The 24,838-nt window shown below is 29.2% G+C and overlaps 1 protein-coding gene across 3 annotated transcripts in view; it reads right to left on the bottom strand.

The window, feature by feature from the left end:
* Positions 1-11,753: 11,753 nt before the first annotated feature.
* LOC145261122 (cationic amino acid transporter 2-like) overlaps positions 11,754-24,838 on the bottom strand; it is a 180,234-nt gene continuing 167,149 nt past the window's right edge. For all 3 annotated transcript variants that reach the window (XM_080119366.1, XM_080119368.1, XM_080119367.1), the window contains 3 exons: positions 22,319-22,482; positions 15,624-15,732; positions 11,754-12,061 (listed from right to left, as the gene is read on the bottom strand). In XM_080119366.1, coding sequence (XP_079975492.1) covers positions 11,943-12,061; positions 15,624-15,732; positions 22,319-22,482 — 392 coding nt within the window. In that variant the 3' untranslated portion in view covers positions 11,754-11,942. The remainder of the gene's footprint in view (positions 12,062-15,623; positions 15,733-22,318; positions 22,483-24,838) is intronic.

The raw sequence follows: 24,838 nt of genomic DNA, 5'->3' as shown, positions 1-24,838 counted from the left end.
TTCTATTTATAAATTTTAATTTAATAAAAATTTATTTTTTAAAATTTGCTGGGGATACATAACAGTCCATAATATTTCAAATTGCGATTTACAGAACAAACTGAAAATACCCAAAGCAGTTTACAATTTGAAAACAAAATAAAAAGGCAGATTACACTCTGGTGATTGAAAAACCAAAATAAATGAAACAGTCGTGAAAGCAGCCATTCAGTTTCTCTAAAGAATTAATCTCATGCTTTCAAAAAGACAGCTTCATGGCAACAAATGCAAACTGAAATGCATAAGTTAACGTTAGAAAATTTTTTAGCTCCTCAAAAAATGAAGTTTAAAAAAATTGATTCATTTTTTAAAGAAAATTATACAAAAAAAAAACATTTTTAAACATGGAAGGCAAAGAAGGTAATTGACCCTAACTTTAAGTCATGAAAAAATGAAAAAAACCAAAACATTTTTTTTTTTTTATCTGTACAGCAATAGGTCAGCTATTTCTAATCTGTTCTGTAAATCACATTGGAAATATTCAAGCTGTTATGGATTCTCGGTTATAAAAGTATCAAATATTTTTAATTTAAAAGAAAATGAATTTTTTTTAAACTCCAATCAAGATGATTTCCTTTCCTTGGTGAACAAAATGAGTGTTTGAATTGTTCATCGAATTTGTAAAGAAATTTTTATCTGTTTTCTTCTTTTCTCTCCAGAAAAATTGTTTCATGTAATTGAAAGATTTTTTTTATTATTATTTGAAAAATTTCTAAACTTGATTAGAATTTATTTGTTGATTTAGAAAAAAAAAAATGCTGAAAAAAATTATTTGAAAATATAGATGTTATATTTGCTGACTGTTCTCTTCCGGCCTTTGAAAGCTTTTTTTTTTTTTTATTAATAGATTTATTTACTTAATTTATTATTATTATTTATTATTATTATTATTATTATTATTATCATTATTATTATCATCATTATTATTAATAATAATAATATTACATGTTGTAGATTGTGTATATAAATTGAATTTAACATTGTAGGAAAGGCTCAATGTTTAATTAAAATAGAAAAAAAAAAAAAACAAATCGTGCAATACATTTTTAATCCCCATTAAAAGTATCCCATGTTGTTACAGTTTCTGAATGAATGAGCAGTTGATGGCGAATTAAGGAAATTAAAACAAATATACCATTCCTTTATTTTTATTGTTTTTTTTTATTTGTTTCTTTTGTGTTTTATTTTTATTTTCTGTTGATTCAGGGTTAATATTGGGATAATGACTTTTCGTTTCACTTGTTTTCTCATATTTTACCACTTTTCGTTTTATTATGAACGTTTTTAAAAAAACAAATTTCTCTACAAATTCATTACAAATTTGTTTTTGCTATAAAAATTTATTGTAACTTTTGGAAATGTTTTGTTACATAAGCAGTTTTACAATTTTTATTCATCTGAAATTTGGAATGCTAAGTTGAAATTGAAATAAGTTTTTAATAAACTTGAATTAAAAATCTGTGAAATTAAATGTAAAAATTAATTTTATAAATTTTATTTAAAAAAATACGTTTTTGACTCGTTTAAAAATCCTAATGCTTTCCCGGATATTAATAATAGTTAATATTAATAATATTAATATTAGTATCTAAATTAATTGATAATAGTTAATATTAATAACATCTAAATTAATAATAGTTAATATTACTATCTAAAGATACTAGCAAGACTACCCGGTTTTGCCCTGTTCCTGGATGAGAAAATAAAAGTAAAGAAAAACGTGTGTAAAATTTTTCTTTTATAAGTCTCTCTCTCTCTCTCTCTCTCTCTCTCTCTCATGCACAAACTTTTGCAACTGCTTTGATATAATGAAAGAAGGAGAAAGAAAGTTGTTGGACCTAATTTTTTCGAACATTTAAGATAAAAAGGAGAGAAAATAATTTTTACCCCCTCCCCTCCCACAGAGGACTTCAGCTGTTTTTTAATATCAGTTCCACACTTGCGTGTTCATAAAACGGTTCATAATAACTTATCTATCATCGTAGTTAGACAGTTATTTTCCATTTTAGACATTTGGTCCACCCTCAGATTGATCCTAAAGCAGTTCCATTGCCAATCTATAATTGAACAATAAATCAAGAATGTAAGATCTTCACTTTTTCTTTAAATTCAGAAAAATTGAGCCGCTATTTATCAAGGCTTGGAGGCCACTCGAGGATAAGGGTTAATATGTGTAGTCAATGGGACAATATCGTAGTAGTGAAAATTGTGGAAATTGGACTATTTAACGGGATGGCTCAAGAACTTGTTTGCGTTGGACTTGAGGACAACCATACTGTAGTTAGAAATTTGTTCATGGAATCTATGTTTAGGTTTAGGCACAGTGAGGGAAATTATTGATAGTGGTTTCAGCCAGACGAGTGTTTTTCATGAAAGTTTGGCAAGGGGTACCATAGATTGGAGCTCAGACGAGCACTTTCCATGAAAATAACGATAAAGCAGAGACAGGCTCGCAAAATCTCTTCTGTGCAATAAAGCTTGCAGAGAAGAGAAAAGAGCATCCCCCACTAAGCTATGAAGTCTATTTTGAACTATGTGTTATGGTAGGATGAGATCTTTCTAGCAGCTCCTGCCCAGATGTGGCAACAGTACTCCATCCTTGGATGTACTTGGCTCTTATACAGGTAGAGAATTGCATCAGCAGCGAGATATCTATTGGAGCAGTAGAAGTATCCCACCATTTTTCCAGTGACCTTGGCAACGGATTTGATATTCATGTTCCATTTTAGATCAGGAGTAAAGGTCAAACTCAAAAGTTTGTCAAAACATGGAGCTTCTCCAAGACGAGAGCTATTCATTTTAATTGATGCCAGACGAGGATTAGAACGTTGATGATGTAAAGATAGAAGCTTAGTTTTAAATGCATTAAAATTAACCAGTCACCTCTTTCCCCATTTTGTTTGTTTTGTTTTTTTAAATAAAAATTACTTTCTGCTGAATCACTAACATCCTTCCCCCCCCCCATCATTTGGCTCGATTTTATTTCATTCTTTCTCTCTTTCACTTTATCTTTTCTTGTTTTTCTCTCTTCCTCTTCGTTTTACTTCAAGTTGTAATTCAAGCGATTCACAGTAAGGGGAGGTAAAAACTTTTATTTCTCCACAGAATCTATTCCGGTCTCCTTCCCTTCACATATGCACCTTGTTGGGAAATTTTATATGGGCATGCCCCCTCCCTCCATCCCAACTCCCATGTTGGGAGATTTTTTTTTTTTTTTTTTTTTTTTTTCAGATTCTTTGGACATTGGCCACTCACATCTCTGACAAAAAAAGTTCTGAGAGAGAGAGAAAATTGCATTTAGGTAATAAATCTTCTTAAATCTTCTAATGCTCAATACTAAAATAGCTATTAATATAAAAAAACATTAGAGATTGATGATTACATTTAAATAAAAATATACACTTGAAAAAAAAAAATATGTAAGCATTTTTGTTTTAAAATCTATATTTTTAATTCAAAGTTTTTAAATCCATAAGAAAAATAAAATTTTAAAAATTAACTCCAAATTTATTTAACCAACAATGAGAAAATAAAATTGAGGTAGACCAGATCTAGAAAAAAAACGGATTTATTGGATTGTAATCGATTTCTTTAACTTTCATGTTCTATTTTTTTTTTTTTTTTTTTTTCATCTCACAAATTTTTTCTGCCAAAACTGCATTTTATTCTGAACTAATTGTATCATTTATTTAACAAGTTTCAGCTAATTTGGTTTCCATCTGTTTAAATACAAACCAATAAACAAATGTACCAATAAAAAGAAAGTATAAACACGCTTGGGCAGTGCCAGGTCGGGTTAGTATAAAACTAGAAATAGGTGATCTTTCAAAATTTCATGGAGGCTGCTATGAAATTTAAATGCTATTCTTGCTTTTAAAGTTTCATGAACATTTAGTTATTAGGTATGATTAACAGGGTTTGATTGCTAGATTAACCCATGAAAGTAGATGATGGATTGCTTGGGTTTTCATCATGTGATGTCTTGAAGATAACTAAAGGCAACTCAGATAAGGAAATGGATCCATTCGATTTTGTATTACTCTGAATTGTCCTCGTTCCTTTAATGAGTGTTCAAGCTCCTTGTCTGAGACAAAAAAAAAACTGGAGAACATCAAACCTGAACCATGAAACGAAAGCTGAACAGCATCAATAACTGCCTCCCACCCCTTTACAAGGAGTTGTATGATGAGATTTTGGTGTCTGCACCCTGTAATCATTCATTTGATGACAGATTTTGTCAAATAAAACAGGAAAGTTTGATTTTATTTGTTAATCTTCGATGTAGAATGTATTTTCTTTGTAAATCATTCAAATGATTATCGATCTGTGTTGGATTGATTTACTGTTTTATAACAATTCAACCCCTTTTGCGATCACATAATGCCAAGATGCAATTTCTACTGCAGATAATTCATTATATGTGATTTATTGAAACGCACGTTGCCATTTTACTCATAGAGAGGGGAAACCGGTTCATACTTTTTACTACGTTATTATTGCATTATTATTACATTGTTAATTACATTATTACGTTATTATTATATTATTAATTAACGGGTGGGACAGCTTTTCCCAGTCGTAAAATATGCTTGAATATGATATTTTAATTTGCCCAGATTTTGTATTAACATATACAAAATATAGATTATAGAATCGTGATTTCAAAAGTAAAAAAGTATTTAGAATCGAAACCAAAACTAGTATTTAAAGCTGGTGACGTTACCACTGTACCAACGGGACATACATATGAACTGATTAAAAATAAACTAAGATGATGTTCAAAATGAATAACGATTTTTTCAATTTTGACCCGTTTTTGACTTAAAATCTATTTTAACCGGCTGAAGGCCTATAAAAGAATGGCCTATAAAAGAATGGTCCATAAAAAATCCAATCATTTGAGGCCCCTACCCTAGCGCTGCTCTGTGACTTTTAGTTTCGGAAGAGATAGTTTGAAAATATGGAGACAGACAGACAGACATAGTGAGTTTTATAAATTAGATTACATTATTACATTTCTGTTCTTAGTCAGTGGAGGAGAAATTCTTTTAGATCAAATAAATTTTTATTTTGGTCTCAAGCCAGAATGCCCCGTTTTATGGAACTGGATTTTTCCATATTAATAAGTGACCATCTGTCTAACTTTGCCCCCGAGGGGAGGCAAGTAAATAGAGACTAAAATAAATCTGACTTTTTTAACTTAGTTGATTACAGATGTTGAGTTGCATACAGAGATCTGCTGATATCTGAGGCCAACTCCTTGATTGTGTATCCCAAAAACTCAAGTATAAATCCTAGTACTGAGAAATATGAGAAACGGAGATGGTTTGAATATTTAATTCCTCCTTCACAATTTAGATGATCAAGCTCCTCCTTCCCACTCTACACATCATTGCGGATACCACAACAGTATTGAAATTTTTGTTGAAATTGTAAATAACTAGCTGTCTCCACCTGGTATTGCCCGGGAGTCTTTTTACTTTAATTTTTGTTTCAATCATTGCCCTTCCCCCTCTCCTTTGTCTCTATTAATGAACTGATTTTGCCGGTTGGCTATCACTTTGCAAAGTTCGCTACTTGAAATGCTTGCAACATTAATTTAAAATAATACACATTTCATTCAAAACTTTGGTGTAAACGTAAAAGCAATTTTTCTCATTTATTCATATAAACATTAACATTTTGGTCATTTCTGTAAAAAAATTTATCTTTTAAATGTGACTAAAAAGAAATTAATTTCTTTTTAGTCAATTGTTATTTAACAAGTGATCTATTTCAAATTTCAAATTGGTGCTTTTAAATAAAGGAGCATTTGAACACAAATGTCATTTGTTCAGGAAATAGTACTATTTCACATTATAGTTTTATTTGCTATATTAAAATCAAAACAACCCTTGAATTAAAAAATAAACAATAAATAATAGTAAATTAATAAGATGTCCTTTTTCCAAATTAATATGCAAATTAGTTAACCTTACATATACATATGCAGTAAACATATATAAAACAATGACACATCTGTTATATAAAGTTGAATTAAAATAGGGTCTTTTGATTTTAGCATTATTGAAAGAAATGAATCCAACTTTAGCAGTTATTTAGTTTCATTTTTATTGATTTTTTTTTTTTTTTTTTTTTCAAATTACGATTTTTTATATTTACACATTTTCATATTTTGATCCGATAATTTTATTAAGAAAATACAAGTTTAATGGCCGAAGGTGCAGTGTATGCTGCTTTTTGTTTAACTATTTTTTAAATAGGATTTTGAAACTAAATTTATTCATAACATTTTTTAAAATAAAATTATTAATTTATGAATTAATTTTTATTTTCAACAGCTTGTTTATGCTACTCTATTGTATGCAAAACTTTTTCGATATATTTCTAGATTAGTGTCTCTTCCAACAAATGCTGTTTATCTTTGGATTAGGCGTGCAATTGAACAAGAATACTTGACCTTTCATTTTAGCCCAAATAACTTCTTTAAAATCAATTTAAAATTTCCTGCAGTTAAATATAAATACCATGCAAAACATGTTTGTTTTCATGTCATGGTAAAAAAAAATAGGTTTTATTATTGTTGGAAATTTGAAGATGATTTTGAAGCATTTGATTTTGTGGATATAAAATAATTTCTGACTAGAATTAAAATTTATTATTCAAAGGCAAGTATTATGATTTATTTGTTCTCCTAAACAGTATTTATTGGAAGTGCCACTACTCTTTAAAAGTATTTCAGTATTTTCAACTATTTCTATTTTGAATGTGTTGTTCATTTATATGACATGAATACTTTCGATTATTATTTCACCTTTTTATCTCGTTTTAGTAATTTTAACTAATTTGAACTGCTTTTATGGTTGAGAATTAAAAACGTCTTAAAAAAAGTGAGGAAATTTCATCACATTCACCTTTACTCAAATTTTTAATAACTTGAAATAAAATTTTTAAAAAAATCTTTGAAAATGGGATGTAATTATTTTTGTATAAATCCACTTCAATTTCTATTTTTTAATTGCCCATTATTGCCAATATTTTTCTCAGAAAGCTTTACCATAAATGAATGTTTCAACCCAACTTCAGTTTATCACTTGAGATAAAAACAAATGAATTCAGACAATACTTTTGAGTGATAGGCAAATTGATTTTTATATAAAAAAAAAGAGATGAAAGTGTGTATTGTAATATTAAAAAAAAATTTTTTTTTTAGTCATTATAACAGAAATTAAGCTGGTTCTTTGGCTTAAACATTTGAGGAAGTTTCAACATTTTACAAAGAAATTTTCCTTAAAAAGAAACTTTTCTTTTATATCTTTAATTTGAAAATCCTTTGAATTTTTTCAATATTGGTTTTAAATGTAAGTTGAAGTTGTATAAATTAATAAAAGAACTCCAAATTGAAACTTATAATTTACAAGCAAGACAGTTTCTAAGGTTTAGTTTTCAAGCACTTTATGTGTATCATGCTCAGCATTCAAATCTCAGCTAACCTTTGCGTTGCTTCTATTTGTTGGGGGTCACCTTTTATAATACATGAAATCACAGATCATATGACCATGAGGGATCAACCCCATTGGTTAATTTAGAAATGTGGTCACTGATGTAAAAGTTCACTTCCTCTTTCCCTGCTTGTTTTTTTTTTCATTCAAATGAAATACTTTTACTAAAATAGACCACATTTTTCTTTTTTGAAATTTAATGCAGTTTTAAAGTTAAATAAATTTAGTTCAGCCACATTCCTAAATATACAGTCGTCTTATCACCACTAGACTTGTTCTGTTGAAGGTGCCTTTGAGACACTACGTGACCAGTTGTTTAATTTTAGAACTTAATTCTTTGATTATGGAATTACTGGTAGGTTGAGAGATGATAACCAGTTTGTGTGAAAAAAGCATAAGAAAATGAACTCAGAGATAGAGAAAATATATTTGAACGATGAAGCTATTGAGGATGTTCAGAAGTTTTGTTACCTTGGTGATATCACTGGAGCATAAGACAGAGCAGGTGTTAGTATGATTGAAATTTTCAGAGTGGATAGAGTAAGTTCAGCATTACTAATCAGCAGAGCTGACCAAGGGAAGAGTCTATCAGGGATGTGTATGCAGTGTGATGATGTTTTGGAGTGAAATCTGGCTATTGAAGGTTAAGGTGTTGCATGGAGAGAAATGATACGAGAATATTATAATGGATGTGTAATGTGAATATTAAAGACAGGCTTAATTCTGATTATTTCAGAGGAAGATTTAATTAGGATAGTTTAGGGAGACGTGATCATGTTGAAAGAATAGGTGAGAATTCTTGAGTTTTTTAGTAGATATAGAACAGTTGAGGTAGCAGGGTCAGTTCAGAGGAAAACCAAGGAAAATATGGGAAGAAATGATAAGGATAAACTAGAGAGAAAAAAAAGATAAAGACTAGAGAGATAGATTAATTTGGAAGTCAATTTCTAAAAGTCGGCTAATACATGACAGCATGTATAATGAACGCTGAACCAAATAATGAATATTTATTTTCTAAAGAAAATGTGAAAATTATCTTCATTTGTTTTTCACCCATTGAAAAAAAAAGTTTATTCAATCAAATTTTTGTCATCACCAAAATTATTTTTTGATAAAAAAAATAATGTTTCATCTGAAACAATATTTATTTTGATGTTGTTGATATATATTCGTGAAGAAGACGAAGTGATAGAATCTAAGAATGTTTTTATAGTAAGCATTATATAAAAAAAAATTTGTTTAAATCTGGTGCTTGTTATTTAGCAACGTTGTCACCAATGTAAAAAGCATGACTCATAAATCCACTTCCTCTATTCTCCTTATTTGGGCTGATCACTGAGAGAACAATATGTTTGCCACAATTCCTCTCTCGTTTTTATTTCATTTTCTTTTTTTTAGTTAAAATATATTCGATTAAATATTTTTTAACATTTTAACAATACCAGTAAAAACTAATAGTTAACTGCTTGAATCATTATGTGCAGTATTATATATAATTTAAAGATGACAATTCACAATGCATTTAGTAGAGATGGGACAGAAAACAGGATGAAATGAAGGCAAAAGTTTCTGTATCTTATTTGTCTCACTTGATGGAGTCCACATAAAATAATATTTTGGAAAAAAACAAAAAACTATTTCAGATATTTAAGTCTGTTCTGTTCTTTTTATGGGGTTTATTTTTATTACTTTAGTTGTTTACATTTTAGTGATTTGCAAATGCTCCCCCACCTTTACTATTGTTTCGAAAGTATTGCAGCTTAGCAACAATTAAAAGCAATTATCATAAAAATTCAAGAGGATTTAAAGGTAATCTTTATCTTAGATACACTTTCATCTTCATCTTACATGCATTTTCATCTCTAATTTCTGACTAAGTTTGCCTTTAGAAAACCACAACTCAAAAATATATGCAACCAAGTGGAAATTTCTTTAAAAAAAAATGAATTATTTTAGAAACTTTGTTTTTCTCATTCATTTCATTGCTTGTTCGTTTTTTAATGCATAAAACATTTTTTCAGGAAAAAAAAAACAGAAGAATTTGCAGTTTTCTTTTTGTCCAAGAGTTTACATCTTTTATAAAACTCAAATAATTTTTTTAAAAATGTAACTTTTATGTTATTTTCTTTCCTAGTTGAAAATGTGAATTTTCCAATTGAATATAAATAAAAGGTTAAAAATAAAAACGCTTTTCATTTAATTAAATTCTCTCAGATCAATCTTTAATTTTGTGCTAAAAGCAATAAGTTTCTTTCTATTACAGGTTATTGCAACTTGCTAACCTGAAAATATTTTGTCTTTTTTTTAATAACAAAACTTCGAATTACCTCCCTTGTATTTTTTAACCATGAGCTGAAAGGAATCTGGAAGTCAAATTTTCCTACCAAAATAAAACATAACTACTTTGAAGTCGTTATTGTATTAGGAAGTAGCATTTGGATTTTTATCAAGCAACTAGAAAATACTTGATAATGTACACAAAAATGCTAAGAGCTCTTCTCAACATCTTCTGGAGGCAGCACCTTGCAAAGGAACAATTTTATGGACATTTTTCTTAAATCTTAGGTTTGATTAGAGAGTGAAAAGTCATATTTGCTGGTCGCTGTTGGAAATCGCCAGCGACATTCTTTTGTGTGCACTAAAACAAAGATGTAATTCAGTGGAGAGATTGCACAGATTGCATCATTATCTTGTAGAGTTGCAGTAGCTGATTGTGTGTTTAATAAGTTGCATGTTTGCAGTATATGCAAATAACAGCTTTACTGCAAGTGAGAGATATTGTGCTAAGAGAAAAGAAGCCACACAATGAATTCAAAATATCTTGGATTATGGGTTCGGCCATACATACTTGTATTTCTCTTTGAAAAAAAGGTAAGTGTCTCTTTAAATAGGAGTTCATACTGAGAAATGAAGACTCCAAAGAAATAATGTTCATAAATTGTCTGCAGATAGGTCTTTTTTAAATGGATACTGGCTGGATATCATAGTGGTCCTTCTGAGTGGTTGAATGTGGATAATTGAGAAAAAGACTGAAATTACGATTTTCATCAAAGATACATCAAATATCCCAGGAAAGTCGGTTGAAGTTGGCCCTCTAGGCATCATACTGGTTTTGTATGACAGATGGTTGAATCTGTGTGTCTCGAGAGAGATGAGCTCTAAACTGAGATTTGTGTTTTGATTTGATTGGATGAGATTTCTTATTTAAAAATCTGTTATTCAGCAGAGAAAGCAATTGTTACTTATGCTTCAGAATTTTTGAGATGAGGATTGATCATTTGGGTTATTCGAACTACTGTTCTCATCTTGGAAGTTTTCACAATGGTTTTGGCTGACTTTCAGGTGTATCTTGTCATACTTAGGAATTTTTCTGTCAAATTTAAGTCTATTAAGACAAAGTTTCATTCCATCCACAATTACAAAGAACCTTTTCAGCCATCGATTGCTATTGATAATAACAATCTAGTTGAGAGTTCATCATTCAAACTTCCCAGCTTAACATTCGCAGGCAACATAAATTGGAACAAATGCATAGAAGACACTGCCAAGGCTGTTGCAAAGAATGTAGGTTCCCTCTACCATGCTAGAAAAATAATCACACCTGACAGTATCCTATATTTCTATAAAGCCACCATTCACTCATGCATCGAGTACTGTTGCCAAATATGAGCCGGTACATCAACCACTACTCTATCTGTCTATTGGATAGAGTCCAATAAAAGTTTTCAATCAAATAGGTCCCACCACTGTCAACCAAGCTCTAACTCCTGTCCCATCACTGCAATGTTTCATCTCTGTGCTTGTTTTGCAAATACTTTAATGGAATGTGCTCTAACAAACATAGCATTAATGCCTCCTCAATGTAAATATCGCTGACCAAAATCATGCACTTACACTATAGAGATCCCCCGATGCCAAAAAGTATTCTACTCTGAAAGTTTCTTCTCTCAAACTGCTAAACTTTGGAATTCCCTACCTGTATTCTGCTTCCTTGATTGTTTAAGTGTAATGTGAACAGACATCTTGCTACTCAACTCCCTACTTAAAGTGTCCCTGTATGCCAAGTCCCTAATTCTCAATAACTTCTTACATCTCCATGGAAGTTTGCTTTATTTGGTATGAATATGAGTAAAAAAAAAAACTCTGAAATTTCAAACAGAATTTTTTATGGCAAAAATGTTTGCAACAAGAAATATAAAAGTAGCAAAATAATAGAAAATATCAAAACAAATTTTAATTTAAACAAAATACAGAAAATAATGTGCATATAAGAGAGATAAATATTTACACAATAAAAAAAAAAGAAAAGTTTTATAAGTCAGTTTCACAAATCTGAAATCATCCCAATCTTCCATAAAATATGATTTAGGTATTTTTTTCCTTGTGCAATATAACATGTTTCTATTTATTATTTTCCTGGTTGACTTTGGACATTTCCTTCACGTCATTCTGGCTGGAATGACGCACTCTTTTGCCTGCCAAACTTTTTCGAATACCATAACCAAAATAGATGAGAAAACCTGAATAATAGATTTGTGAAAAAATCTTAAATGGTAAAGAAATTTGTAGATAATTTTTTTTTTAATCCGCTGATAAAATATTAAAATATTAATTAAAAAATAAAACTAATAATTTATGATGTAAAAAAATATGTCGATTAATGGAAATTGATTTATTATTTGAAGCTTTGAGTTTGGTTTAAAAATAACTTGTACCAAGAAATTCAACCGAATATACAAACTCAATAAAAATACGTTTTTCATCAAAATTGTTGAAAGGAAATAACATTTTAAGCTTATATGTAAAATATAGATAAGTGTCCAGAATCCCTCCATGAAAAATAAAAAAAACAATCAATGCAATGAACGTAGCCGTCACAGAAAGAAAATGTTGTATTCCAAAAATCATGTTAAGTAATCAAGTAGTTTTAATTTTTAATAAGAAAATCATTTTTTAAACAAATTTGAGATTTTCTAATGATTTCACTTTCCTATTCTTAGAATGGCTTTATAAATCTCGCAAGCTTGAATTATTTGGAGTTATTTCTAGTTGACGCTGTGATATTGTTGCTGTTCGTTTAGCCATAAAAAATTATTTTCTTATCTAAAATAGAACTACTTGATCAATTTACATGATTTTTTGAATACAATATTTTTTCTGTCGCCTGTACATACATCATACATTTCTTTATTTTTGTTTTTAGATAGCGTGAGTCTGGACAAGAATCAAACTATATTTAATAAAAAAACAGGCTACAAATTATGATATAGGTAGACATTTAAAAAAAAAAAAAAAAAAAAAAAAAAAAAGAAATTTGTTTAATCACTACCGACATTGTCCAGTCATAAAATACGCTTAAATATGATATTTAAATTTATGCAGATTTTAGGGCCGATTCTCTATTGATTATTATAATACTATTATCCGATATATAGTAATGATTTCAAAAGTAAAAAAAATATATATACATGTAACGAGGTAGAATCAAAACCAAACTATGTAACTCTCCAGCCTTAGCTTTTATATGTGCATGATAATACACATATAAAAACTTGTTTAAAAAGTTGTTAAAAATATAAATGGATGTTTACGTATGTGTATAAATAACATATTTAGTCGACTTAAACCTGTCAAGTTTAATTTTTTTAGCAGTTATTTTTACCGGTTGTAAACCAAATTGAATTTGTTCCACAGGTTCAAATCCTCTATTTATCAAGTTTCAAGTCTGTAGATGCAAAATTAATAGAGTAGTTTATTAGAGACCATTCCTCACACCAACAGACAAGTTTACTTGTATATATTAAATATATATGTATATTATTAAATCATGAATTTAAAAGGCGCATCTTTACTGTGATTTAACATAGATTAAAAAGATAGATAATAGATGGTCACAATAAAAAATGGAAAAAATGCAGTTATAAATTCTGCTTTTGCCATCATAAGAAAGGATCAATAAATCTCAGTCTGTTTTTATATGTTCACATAAAATTCAAAATTCATTTATATAATTAGACATTTTGTTTGTCTGTCCGTCCACAGTCATTTTTTTTAATGTAATAAATATATCGTCTTTTAGAAATGGAAAATATTAATAAATTCCCAAAAAATAAAACAGATGTCATGACAGGAAATAGAAACTGAAATCATCAGATCACTAGTCTTAAATTCTACCAATCGAGCTATCGGTATTTTCTTATAAATAGAGCTTAAAACAATACCTTAACAAAATAATTAGAGCTTTGGTGTGACGTCGTATATTTATGGTTTGTCACGTTTCAAAGCATGAAGTCCAACATAACTGATAAAAAAAAATGAACAAATGAATAAGTAAATATTATCAATAATGTTGAAAATTATTTGAATAGTCAAAACAATTTATTTTTGCTTTGATTATACAATTCTTTCACAATTATGTGATCCTCCCAGCCTAACAAAAATACGCAACTAGAAGGAAAATACTTTTGTTAGTTACTTAGTATGCATGTATTAACAATGAAAGATAATATGAACATTTATTAATAATTTGTCTTAATGAACTATAACACAACATAAAAGAGACATACAAGGAGAGGTGGGGGGTAATATAATTTGTACAAATTTCACTTCTACAGTTGAATGTATGTACTTGTAAAATGATAAGTTATTTAAGCGAACCCTACAGAATGGAGTGTTCATCTGCAGAAACCAAACTGAAGCATGACACAGCTGTTTAATCAGCAAATGAAGGAAGAATCATAGTGTTACTCTCGGACCTTGTCATATAACAAAAATCAGCGACAAGATCTTTCTCGTGATATTTGGAGACTATTGATATCTTTTTCCAACTTTGGCCCCAAACTTCCATAACTTTGAAGATAACTTTGCTGACCCTACCAGTTGATCAGTCCTATTTGCAAACAGATTGTGTTTTATTCAAACAGTTGAAGGCTGAAGAGTGAAGACATGATTAAAAAAAAAAATGGATGCAGTTTTGAAATCAGTAAATATTAGTGAAAACTCCAGAAATGATGTTAACAGTTGTTCCCCCGGATTATTAAATATTTAAACATTAATTGACTCAACATCTGAGTTAACGTCAACTAATTTTAGACCAGCAGGGCCTGTGTCCCACGGTTGCCCTAAAAAATCAACAAACAGTCAACAAAATGGTGTATATCGAGATGTTATAATGTTAAATTTCTTCTACGTGTTGTAAGTGGTTGTATAAAATGTAACTATTAGAATACATATTCCTTCATGTAGATCGAGACATTTTTTGTCTTAATCCATAGCATTTCTTTTGAAAGAGCTGAATTGTATAAACGTTAAAAATCAACCTTGTGTCTAACTCTGTTCTCAGGAGAAGCGAATAAATAGGGAGTTATTTCATCCAAGAACGCTAAACATTTTTCCATGATGTAAAAAATATTCATTAAAAGAACTGTCATAATTAATGAAACATTTTTCCATGATACAGAAAAATATTCATTAAAAGAACTGTCATAATTAATGAAACATTTTTCCATGATGTAAAAAATATTCGTGAAAAGAACTGTCATAATTAATGAAACATTTTTCCATGATACAGAAACATATTCGTTAAAAGAACTGTCATAATTAATGAAACATTTTTCATGATGTAAAAAATATTCGTTAAAAGAACTGTCATAATTAATGAAACATTTTTCCATGATACAGAAACATATTCGTTAAAAGAACTGTCATAATTAATGAAACATTTTTCCGTGATATAAAAAAAAATATTCGTTGATAGAATTGTCATAATTAATGAAAATAGTCATTGAATTTTCTAATTAACAATGAAAACATATTCACTTTTATTGTTGATTAGAAAATTAATGTGATATCCTTTTTCAAAATATGCAAATTAGTTAAATTTATAACATCGATTGTTTACACAGGCTCTCTATATTAGAATTGTGAATATGAATTTAGTGTTATAATTTCACGATGATTACAATAAATGGTCAAACTTTATAAATCTACAGATTATAGAAGAATATGTTATTGACTTAGTGATGAAATGACCAAAAAATTACAATTTTCAAAAATTACAAAATGGAATAAAATCTGGCTTACCAATTGTCATCCAGATAGCAAACCTCACCCACGTTGAGATTGGTAACTTCAACATAAGATATATATTTATAGCAGCGCTAAGCTCAGGAAAGAGAGGAACTAATGGTACCTGGAATGAGCCAATGTTTTTGAAAAAGAGATAAATATTTATGATGGGGGGAAATTACTATACCCCCCTCCCCACCATGGAAATCTATCTAAAAACACTGCAAAATAAATAAATTAATTAAAAATACAATCAAATTTCTATATTTAATCTAATATATAAAGTAAAGTACGCCTCTTTATGGTGTCTTTGTCATCGATAGTTTTCATTCTACAATATCAATATTTGATTCTCATTCATCATTTCTTTGTGGATCTTTGCAACATGTTGTTAAGAACAATAAGATGTCATTCTATTTAATTCCTCCCAGAAAATACTTTGAACGAGTGAAATTTATTCTCAAAGAAATACTATATTTAAAAAAAGGGACGTAATTCTGCATTCGTGAATTACATATAATTATTATTGTTTGAAATTTAAAAAAAAAAATGATATTAAAAAAAAGAATTACATATAATTATTATTGCTTGAAATTAAAAAAAACAAATGATATTAAAAAAAAGAATTACATATAATTATTATTGTTTGAAATTTAAAAAAAATGATATTAAAAAAAAGAATTACATATAATTATTATTGTTTGAAATTAAAAAACAAATGATATTAAAAAAGGAATTACATATAATTATTATTGTTTGAAATTAAAAAAAATGATATTAAAAAAAGAATTACATATAATTATTATTGTTTGAAATTTAAAAAAAAATGATATTAAAAAAGAATTACATATAATTATTATTGTTTGAAATTTAAAAAAAAATGATATTAAAAAAGAATTACATATAATTATTATTGTTTGAAATTTAAAAAACAAATGATATTAAAAAAGAATTACATATAATTATTATTGTTTGAAATTTAAAAAAATGATATTAAAAAAGAATTACATATAATTATTATTGTTTGAAATTAAAAAAAATGATATTAAAAAAGAATTACATATAATTATTATTGTTTGAAATTAAAAAAAAATGATATTAAACAAGAATTACATATAATTATTATTGTTTGAAATTTAAAAAAAAAATGATATTAAAAAAAGAATTACATATAATTATTATTGTTTGAAATTTAAAAAACAAATGATATTAAAAAAGAATTACATATAATTATTATTGTTTGAAATTTAAAAAAAAATGATATTAAAAAAAGAATTACATATAATTATTATTGTTTGAAATTAAAAAAACAAATGATATTAAAAAAAAGAATTACATATAATTATTATTGTTTGAAATTAAAAAAACAAATGATATTAAAAAAAAGAATTACATATAATTATTATTGTTTGAAATTAAAAAAAATGATATTAAAAAAGAATTACATATAATTATTATTGTTTGAAATTTAAAAAAAAATGATATTAAAAAAGAATTACATATAATTATTATTGTTTGAAATTTAAAAAACAAATGATATTAAAAAAAGAATTACATATAATTATTATTGTTTGAAATTTAAAAAAAAATGATATTAAAAAAAAGAATTACATATAATTATTATTGTTTGAAATTAAAAAAAAAATGATATTAAAAAAAAGAATTACATATAATTATTATTGTTTGAAATTAAAAAAAATGATATTAAAAAAGAATTACATATAATTATTATTGTTTGAAATTTAAAAAAAAATGATATTAAAAAAAAGAATTACATATAATTATTATTGTTTGAAATTAAAAAAAAATGATATTAAAAAAAGAATTACATATAATTATTATTGTTTGAAATTAAAAAAAAATGATATTAAAAAAAGAATTACATATAATTATTATTGTTTGAAATTTAAAAAAAAAATGATATTAAAAAAAAGAATTACATATAATTATTATTGTTTGAAATTTAAAAAACAAATGATATTAAAAAAAGAATTACATATAATTATTATTGTTTGAAATTTAAAAAAAAATGATATTAAAAAAAAGAATTACATATAATTATTATTGTTTGAAATTAAAAAACAATGATATTAAAAAAAGAATTACATATAATTATTATTGTTTGAAATTTAAAAAAAAATGATATTAAAAAAAAGAAAACGGCATAGTAAAAAAATATCTAAGTAAAAAGCACTTTCGTACATCAAAATTTAAAAGAAAAAAAATTATATTTAAACAATTTTTTTTCTGTATCTATTTTTCTTTTATTATCTATTTGGCACAACCTCTAGTAAATTTATATTTAAAAATCACATCTGAGAACTCCTAATAACTGTGCATGAATTTATTGTTTAAACAATGAACACAAAATCAATTAATATTTAAAAAACCAAAAACTATTCACTCCAGTTTCGATCTTAACAAACTCCAGCAACTTGTTCCTGAGATTTTCATGTATGATAATAATCCACTGGCACGTGTTTCGTCGTCTAAGACTCATCAGCAAGATTCGAAATCAGGACCCCACAGTAATAAGCCTAAACCCCTTACTGCTCATCCCTCTCGCACAACTGTTTGGATATATCGCGATTTACTTAGCTGTTGTTTGTTTTTGTTTTTGCGATACGTTTTGAATGAATTCAATTATTTATGAAAGTGTATTTTTACCTTTTTTTTTTTTTTTTACATAGGTGTCACCACTTATCAAGGCCGATAGGCCACTCAACGATAAGGGTTAAAGAGTGTAGAGTAGTCAAAAGGACAATATAGTAATCGATAGTAATGGAAGTTCGGTAAATTTGTTAACTTAAGTGTAACAGCCCATTAGAAACTTGTTCACGTTGGACTTGAAAACAACCATATTATAGACAGCTGGAAAACGGAAGACAATTCCACAGACGTGCAGTTTTAAGAAAGAAGCTTTGATCATGGAATCTATGTTTAGGTTTAGGCACAGATAAAGAGTGGGGAAAATTATTGATAATGTTTTCAGCTAGACGAGTGTTTCTTGTGAAAGTTTGGCGAGGGGGGACCATAGATTGAAGCTCAGTCGAGCACTTTCCATGAAAATAACGATAAAGCAGAGACAAACTCGCAACATCTCTTCTCTGAGATAGAGGTTGCAGGGAAGAGAAAAGGACATCTCCCACCAGGCCACGAAGTCTATTTTGAACCCTATCAAGGCAGGACAGGTCTTTTCTAGCAGCTCCTGCAACAGTAGTGGCAATGTGGCAACAGTATTCCATCCTTGGACGTATCTGGCTCTTATATAGATAGAGAATTGCATCAGCAGTGAGATATCTACTGGATCGATAGAAGGATACCACCATTTTTCCAGCGGCCTTGGCAACAGATTTGATGTATGTATTCCATTTAAGATCAGGAGTAAAGGTCAAGCCCAGAAGCCTGTCAAAACTTGAGGCCTCCCCAAGACGAGAGCCATTCATTTTAATTGATGCCAGATGGGGATCAGAACGTTGATGATGTAAAGATAGAGTTGGGAATAATTTTCCCTTTAACCAATTTGGTACCCCCCACGTGGGGAGCGGCATATATATTATTTTTAAAATATAATAATCCACTGACACGTGTTTTATCGTCTACGACTCACCAGAGTGGCTGAATCTAGTGAGATTCGAAATCGGGACCCCATGGTAATGAACCTAAATCCCTTACCGCTCATCCATCTCACTCAACTGTTTGGATATATCACGATTTACTTAGATAATGTGTGTGTATGTGTGTTTGTATTTCTATATGAAAAAAAATATCGGCATCTGCCTACAAATAAAAATGGTTAAAATAAATAAATTAATAATAAAGGACACATGATCAGAGAAACAGAATCTCTACTGACAGCTTCATAGAAGAACGTGATTAGAACTAACCGCACTAATCTTAAAATAGATAAAACACAGGAAAACAGTAAATGTAGACTCTGTGGACAAAGAGATGAATCGGTAAATCACATAAGAAGTGAATGCAGTAAACTAACTCAAAAAGAATATAAAGGCAACCACGCCTGCATGGGGAAGATAGTACACTGGGAACTCTGCAAACAACTACACTTCAAACATGCAGACGAATTGTGCAAACACAAACTGGAGACAATTCTGGAAACCGAAATGCACAAAATACTTTGGGACATATAGGTACAAACAGATAAACTCATCCAAGCACGGAGACTACGCATCACCATATATTAACAAGAAGTAAAGAATCTATCAAATTACAGATTTTGCTATCTCAGTAGACCACAGAGTAATGAAACGGGTGTATGGTCCTTGCTAAAGAACTTAAAGGAATAATAAACCTGAAGAAAATCAATTTAATATCAATAATTGTAACAGAATTGGGATCAGCCCCAAAGAACATTGATGATAAAAGACTAGGAGAAATCAGAATCAAAGGGAAGACTAATATTATACAACAGACGATAATGCTGAAAACAGCTGGAATCTTAAGGATAACCTGCATAATCTACAAACGCTAACCAATCATTTGGAAACTGCAAAAGAAGTAAAAAAATGATTGTAGAATTCCATGTGGAACCAAGAAAACTGAAGCTGCAAAAGTGTAAATTAACTAACCTATCTCTCACAAAAAAATAAAATAAATTGTACTGTCGGCATAGACGGGTGCCACACCTATACTGCACATCTAGGTAGACTCGTTGGCACCCAGACTCCAAATGATGATGGCCTGTGTGAGAACTCCTAGTGAGTACGAATAATATAAATAATTATAAAAATAATTGTTTATAGACTAAACCAAAGAAGAACTGAAACAACTCGACCAAAAGACTAGGAAACTTATGACCATGCACAATGCACTACACCCAAAAGATGATGATGACCGACTCTACATGAAAAGGAAAAATGGGGGAAGAGGACTAGTTTGAATATTTGAATAGAAGACGTTGAATAACAAAAACAAAACGAATTAGAAAAATAGATAACAAAAAGGGTAATCACCACAGAAAGAGACACTGCAAAACAGGACAAACAGTACAGACATAAGACGAGAAAAAAAATGGGAAGGGAAACAGTTATTCATAAGGATGACAAAAGATGAAACTAACGAAAACACTTGGACATAACTATGAAAAGGACACTTAAACAGATAAAATACTCGTAGATCTCTAATAACAGCTGCACAAGATAATGCGATTAGAACCAGTTATATCAAAACAAAGCGTAACAAGACAAGAAAACAGCGAATGCAGACTCTGTGGACAAAGAGACGAATTAATAATCCACATACTAAGCGAATGCAGTAAACTAGTCCAAAAAGAATATAAAAATAGACATGATAAAGTGGGGGAAGGCAGTACACTAAGAATTATGCAAACAATTGCATCTTGAATTCCTAGACAAATCGTACATGCACAAACCAGCAGCAGTTGGAAACAGAAATCACAAAGTCCTATGGGACATGGATGTACAAACAGATAAACCCATCCAAGCAAGAAGACCAGATATCATAAGAATTAACAAGAAAGAAAAATTATGCCAGATCACAGATTTTGCTGTTTTAGTAGACCACAGGATGAATATCAAGAAGACGAAAAAGCGAAGCAAATACACGGAACTAGCCAAGGAGCTGAAAGGGATGCGGAAGATAAAGAAAGTCAAGATAACACCAATAATAGTAGGAGCACTAGGAACAATCCTGAAAAAAGAATGTGAGAAATAAACAAAAACAATAATGAAAATGGCCAAAATATTAAGGAAAACTCTTGAATGGAGAGACTAATCCGCATGAACTACAAACACCAATTTTCAAAATTACAACAAAACGAAAGAGAAACACATGGAATCAAAAAAACTGAAACCATATGATTGTTAGTCGCCCCCGCCCTCCATATAAAAAAACTTATAGCATCGGCATCAACTGGCACAATAATTGTGAGGGGGTAAGGAGGATGGAAAGACCGAGGAGAGAAAGCACTAACAAAACCTCCATTGGATGAGTGCAAAGAAGACTGGGAATTTGGGGAGGCTTATTGCCACCCAAATACCAATGAAGGCCTAAGGTCATTGACAACAAGAAATCAATGGTAAACAGCTGTTGCAATAACACAAATTCATTTGTAAAGGTTATCAAAAGAGATGGAGAGTACTGGAAGTATGAGAAAACTTGTTGTCATCTAAAATCCAGGGAAAAACCACAAGTTTTTGACAGAAATCTTTTATAATGGCCTGTGTGAAAACTCCTAGTGAGTGCAAATAATAATGAATAAATTTTTAAAAAATTATGATTGTGGACTGATTCTGTTTTTTGATTTTTGGAATGTAACTCACCGGTATATATATATATATATATATATATATATATATATATATATATATATATATATATATCAACTCACTAGGAGTTTTCATGCAATCAGTATCAGTAATTGCTCACTGCAAATAACAAGTGGTGTTCTCTTGGAATCTGAGTGACAACAAGTCCTCTCAGATCTCCAGCTATCTTTATAAAAATTTTGCAAATTATTTTATGTTATCACAATAGCCGTCCACCATTGATTTCTCGCTAGAAACAACTATTGTCTTCTCTAGAATTTGAGTGACAATAAGTCTTGCAAAGATTTCAATATTCTCACATCTAGTTGAGGTCTACTTGCTGAGTTCCCTCCGCAGTCTTATCTGCTTGACCATCACAATCATTCTGTGTAGTATCAGCCTAGATTACCTTTTTTTTTTTACCTTGAAAGGAAGCTTGTCTGGACTTTGAGGTTGGCGCCAGATGATGATTCCCAATCCAACACAAATGATAGCGAAGATTACCAAAAATCCGGTTACCCAGCCGAGCTTGTCAAGATCATTTTCGCCATAGACGAGATCAACATTTAGAAAAATGATGAAAACAGCTGAAAGACAAATTATTATCCAATGAAAAAAACAGTAAAAAACAAGGTTTTATTTCTGAAGATGTGCATTTTGTGGATCTTTTCTTTTAATTAATAATTACATTTCAACTTTAATGAAAAAATTCTTGTATAAGTGCACGCATGTCACATGCAGTCACGTGATATATGTGAGGTTAATAAGAGCATGATATATATTTTATTTCTAATATTATACAGTTACTAGCAAGAAGATCCGACGTTGCTCGGGATTGAATGATTATCACAATCTATTTTTTCACTATGGTAATAACTCTATACTACTTCGTTTTTACTGCCTTCCTTCTTCTGTTTCACCCTCTGATATAGTTGGAAGGAGCCAAAATGTCGGAAAACTGTCTGAATTAGTGTAATACATATAGTTGCAATTTCATTTAAATCGGATATATGTATTTCCACTTCGAGGTATTTCCACTTTTAAGAGAATTCTGTTTTCATGGCTCACTTAGAGATTCGGGACCATTTCCATCGTCTTTCTGAAAGATATTTTATATGAGATACATTTCTGAAAGATATTTTATATGAGATATATTTGAAGTTTTAGAAGAGGTTCAGTTCCTATAGCTCCCTTACGTTATCTGTTGTATACAAAACTGAGTTTTATACACATAAATATATTAATTGGACATTAGACCACCTACTGATGATATGGTATTCAAACTCATGAAATATTCTCAGAAACCACTAGTATAGATGGTTAATCAATTAATACACTTTTGTAAATGAAAAATCAAGTTAAACATGATTAAATAACAAAATATTTATATAATTTTACATAAATATAAAGATTATTTTTAGACCCGAAATGTTTATTTAGGAAGGTTTAAAACAATTTGGGTTTTAATTTATTTATTGCAGACAATTATCCCCATCTTTCTTAGTTGTTGTTTCACAACATTTTGGCCAACTATTTCTCTGGCCTTCATCAGGTGGTAACCGCGACGGGATAGGAACTTTGAATCTCCTAACAACATTCTCGTGGATTTATAAGACTAAAAGATCAAACCTTGATCGCCCTTCAGGGCTCATGGCACAGTGGATAGAGACGTTGAATCTCTATGGTTCGAGGTGAAAATTGTCTGAAGATAGCGGTTTCAATCCTACCCAAAGCCGGCCAGAGGCTTATTTGGCCAAAATGTGATGAGACGACAACAACTATGGATGGCAGTGATTGCTGAGAATGTAGTTGGGAGATTTGAAGTTCCTATCCCGTCGCGGCTACCACCTGACAAAGGCCAGAGGAATAGATGAGGATAAATATCCACAAAAAATAAATTAATAAATAATACTCATCTCAATAATGAATTCCAATTAAATAATTTATATAGATTTTTATTTTAATAAAAACTATTCAGTGAATAAGCAGACACATGGGCTAAGGATGTGTATGCGTATATATTGTTTTGTTAGTGTGAATATACATGTGCAGTGTTGCATTGTGTATGAAGTACTGGTTAGAAATGAATTATTTGTATTAATCAAACTACTATTCTCATCCTGGTTGTTATTTTCACAACATTTTGACCTTCCAGCTTCATCGGCTACATCTTGTCAAACTCTGCAATCTATACAGAATGTTTTATTAACCCGACGGTGATTAATAATACTAATAATATTAACCCTATGGTGATTAATAATACTAATAATATTAACCCTATGGTGATTAATAATACTAATAATATTAACCCTACGGTGATTAATAATATTAACCCTATGGTGATTAATAATACTAATAATATTAACCCTACGGTGATTAATAATACTAATAATATAAACCCTATGGTGATTAATAATACTAATAATATAAACCCTATGGTGATTAATGATACTAATAATATTAACCCTATGGTGATTAATAATACTAATAATATTAACCCTATGGTGATTAATAATACTAATAATATTAACCCTATGGTGATTAATAATACTAATAATATTAACCCTACGGTGATTAATAATACTAATAATATTAACCCTACGGTGATTAATAATACTAATAATATTAACCCTACGGTGATTAATAATACAGGCGATAATAACTAAGAATGACATAAAAATTAATTAGCGTTTTTACACGATTATGATTAATGGAATGCAAATATCTATTCCCCATGGATTAATATTGGATCTAGTTCAAACTTCCGTAAAGGTTCTCACATTCAACATGAAGATTCCTGAGTTTGAAAAGATACTCCCCTCTAAATAAAAGTCAGAGGTTACATCGACCAAAATGTTGCGAAAATAATTACCAAAATGAGAATGATAGTCTCAATAATCCAAATTATCAATCCTCATCTGGAAATTTCCAAAACATATGATG

Source organism: Euprymna scolopes, chromosome 37, assembly GCF_053919585.1.
Source record: "Euprymna scolopes isolate OS-2025 chromosome 37, ASM5391958v1, whole genome shotgun sequence".
In the NCBI taxonomy this organism is placed as follows: Eukaryota; Metazoa; Mollusca; class Cephalopoda; order Sepiida; family Sepiolidae; genus Euprymna; species Euprymna scolopes.
Note: the sequence above shows the minus strand (reverse complement) of the source record. Positions and strands in the feature narration are given on the sequence as shown.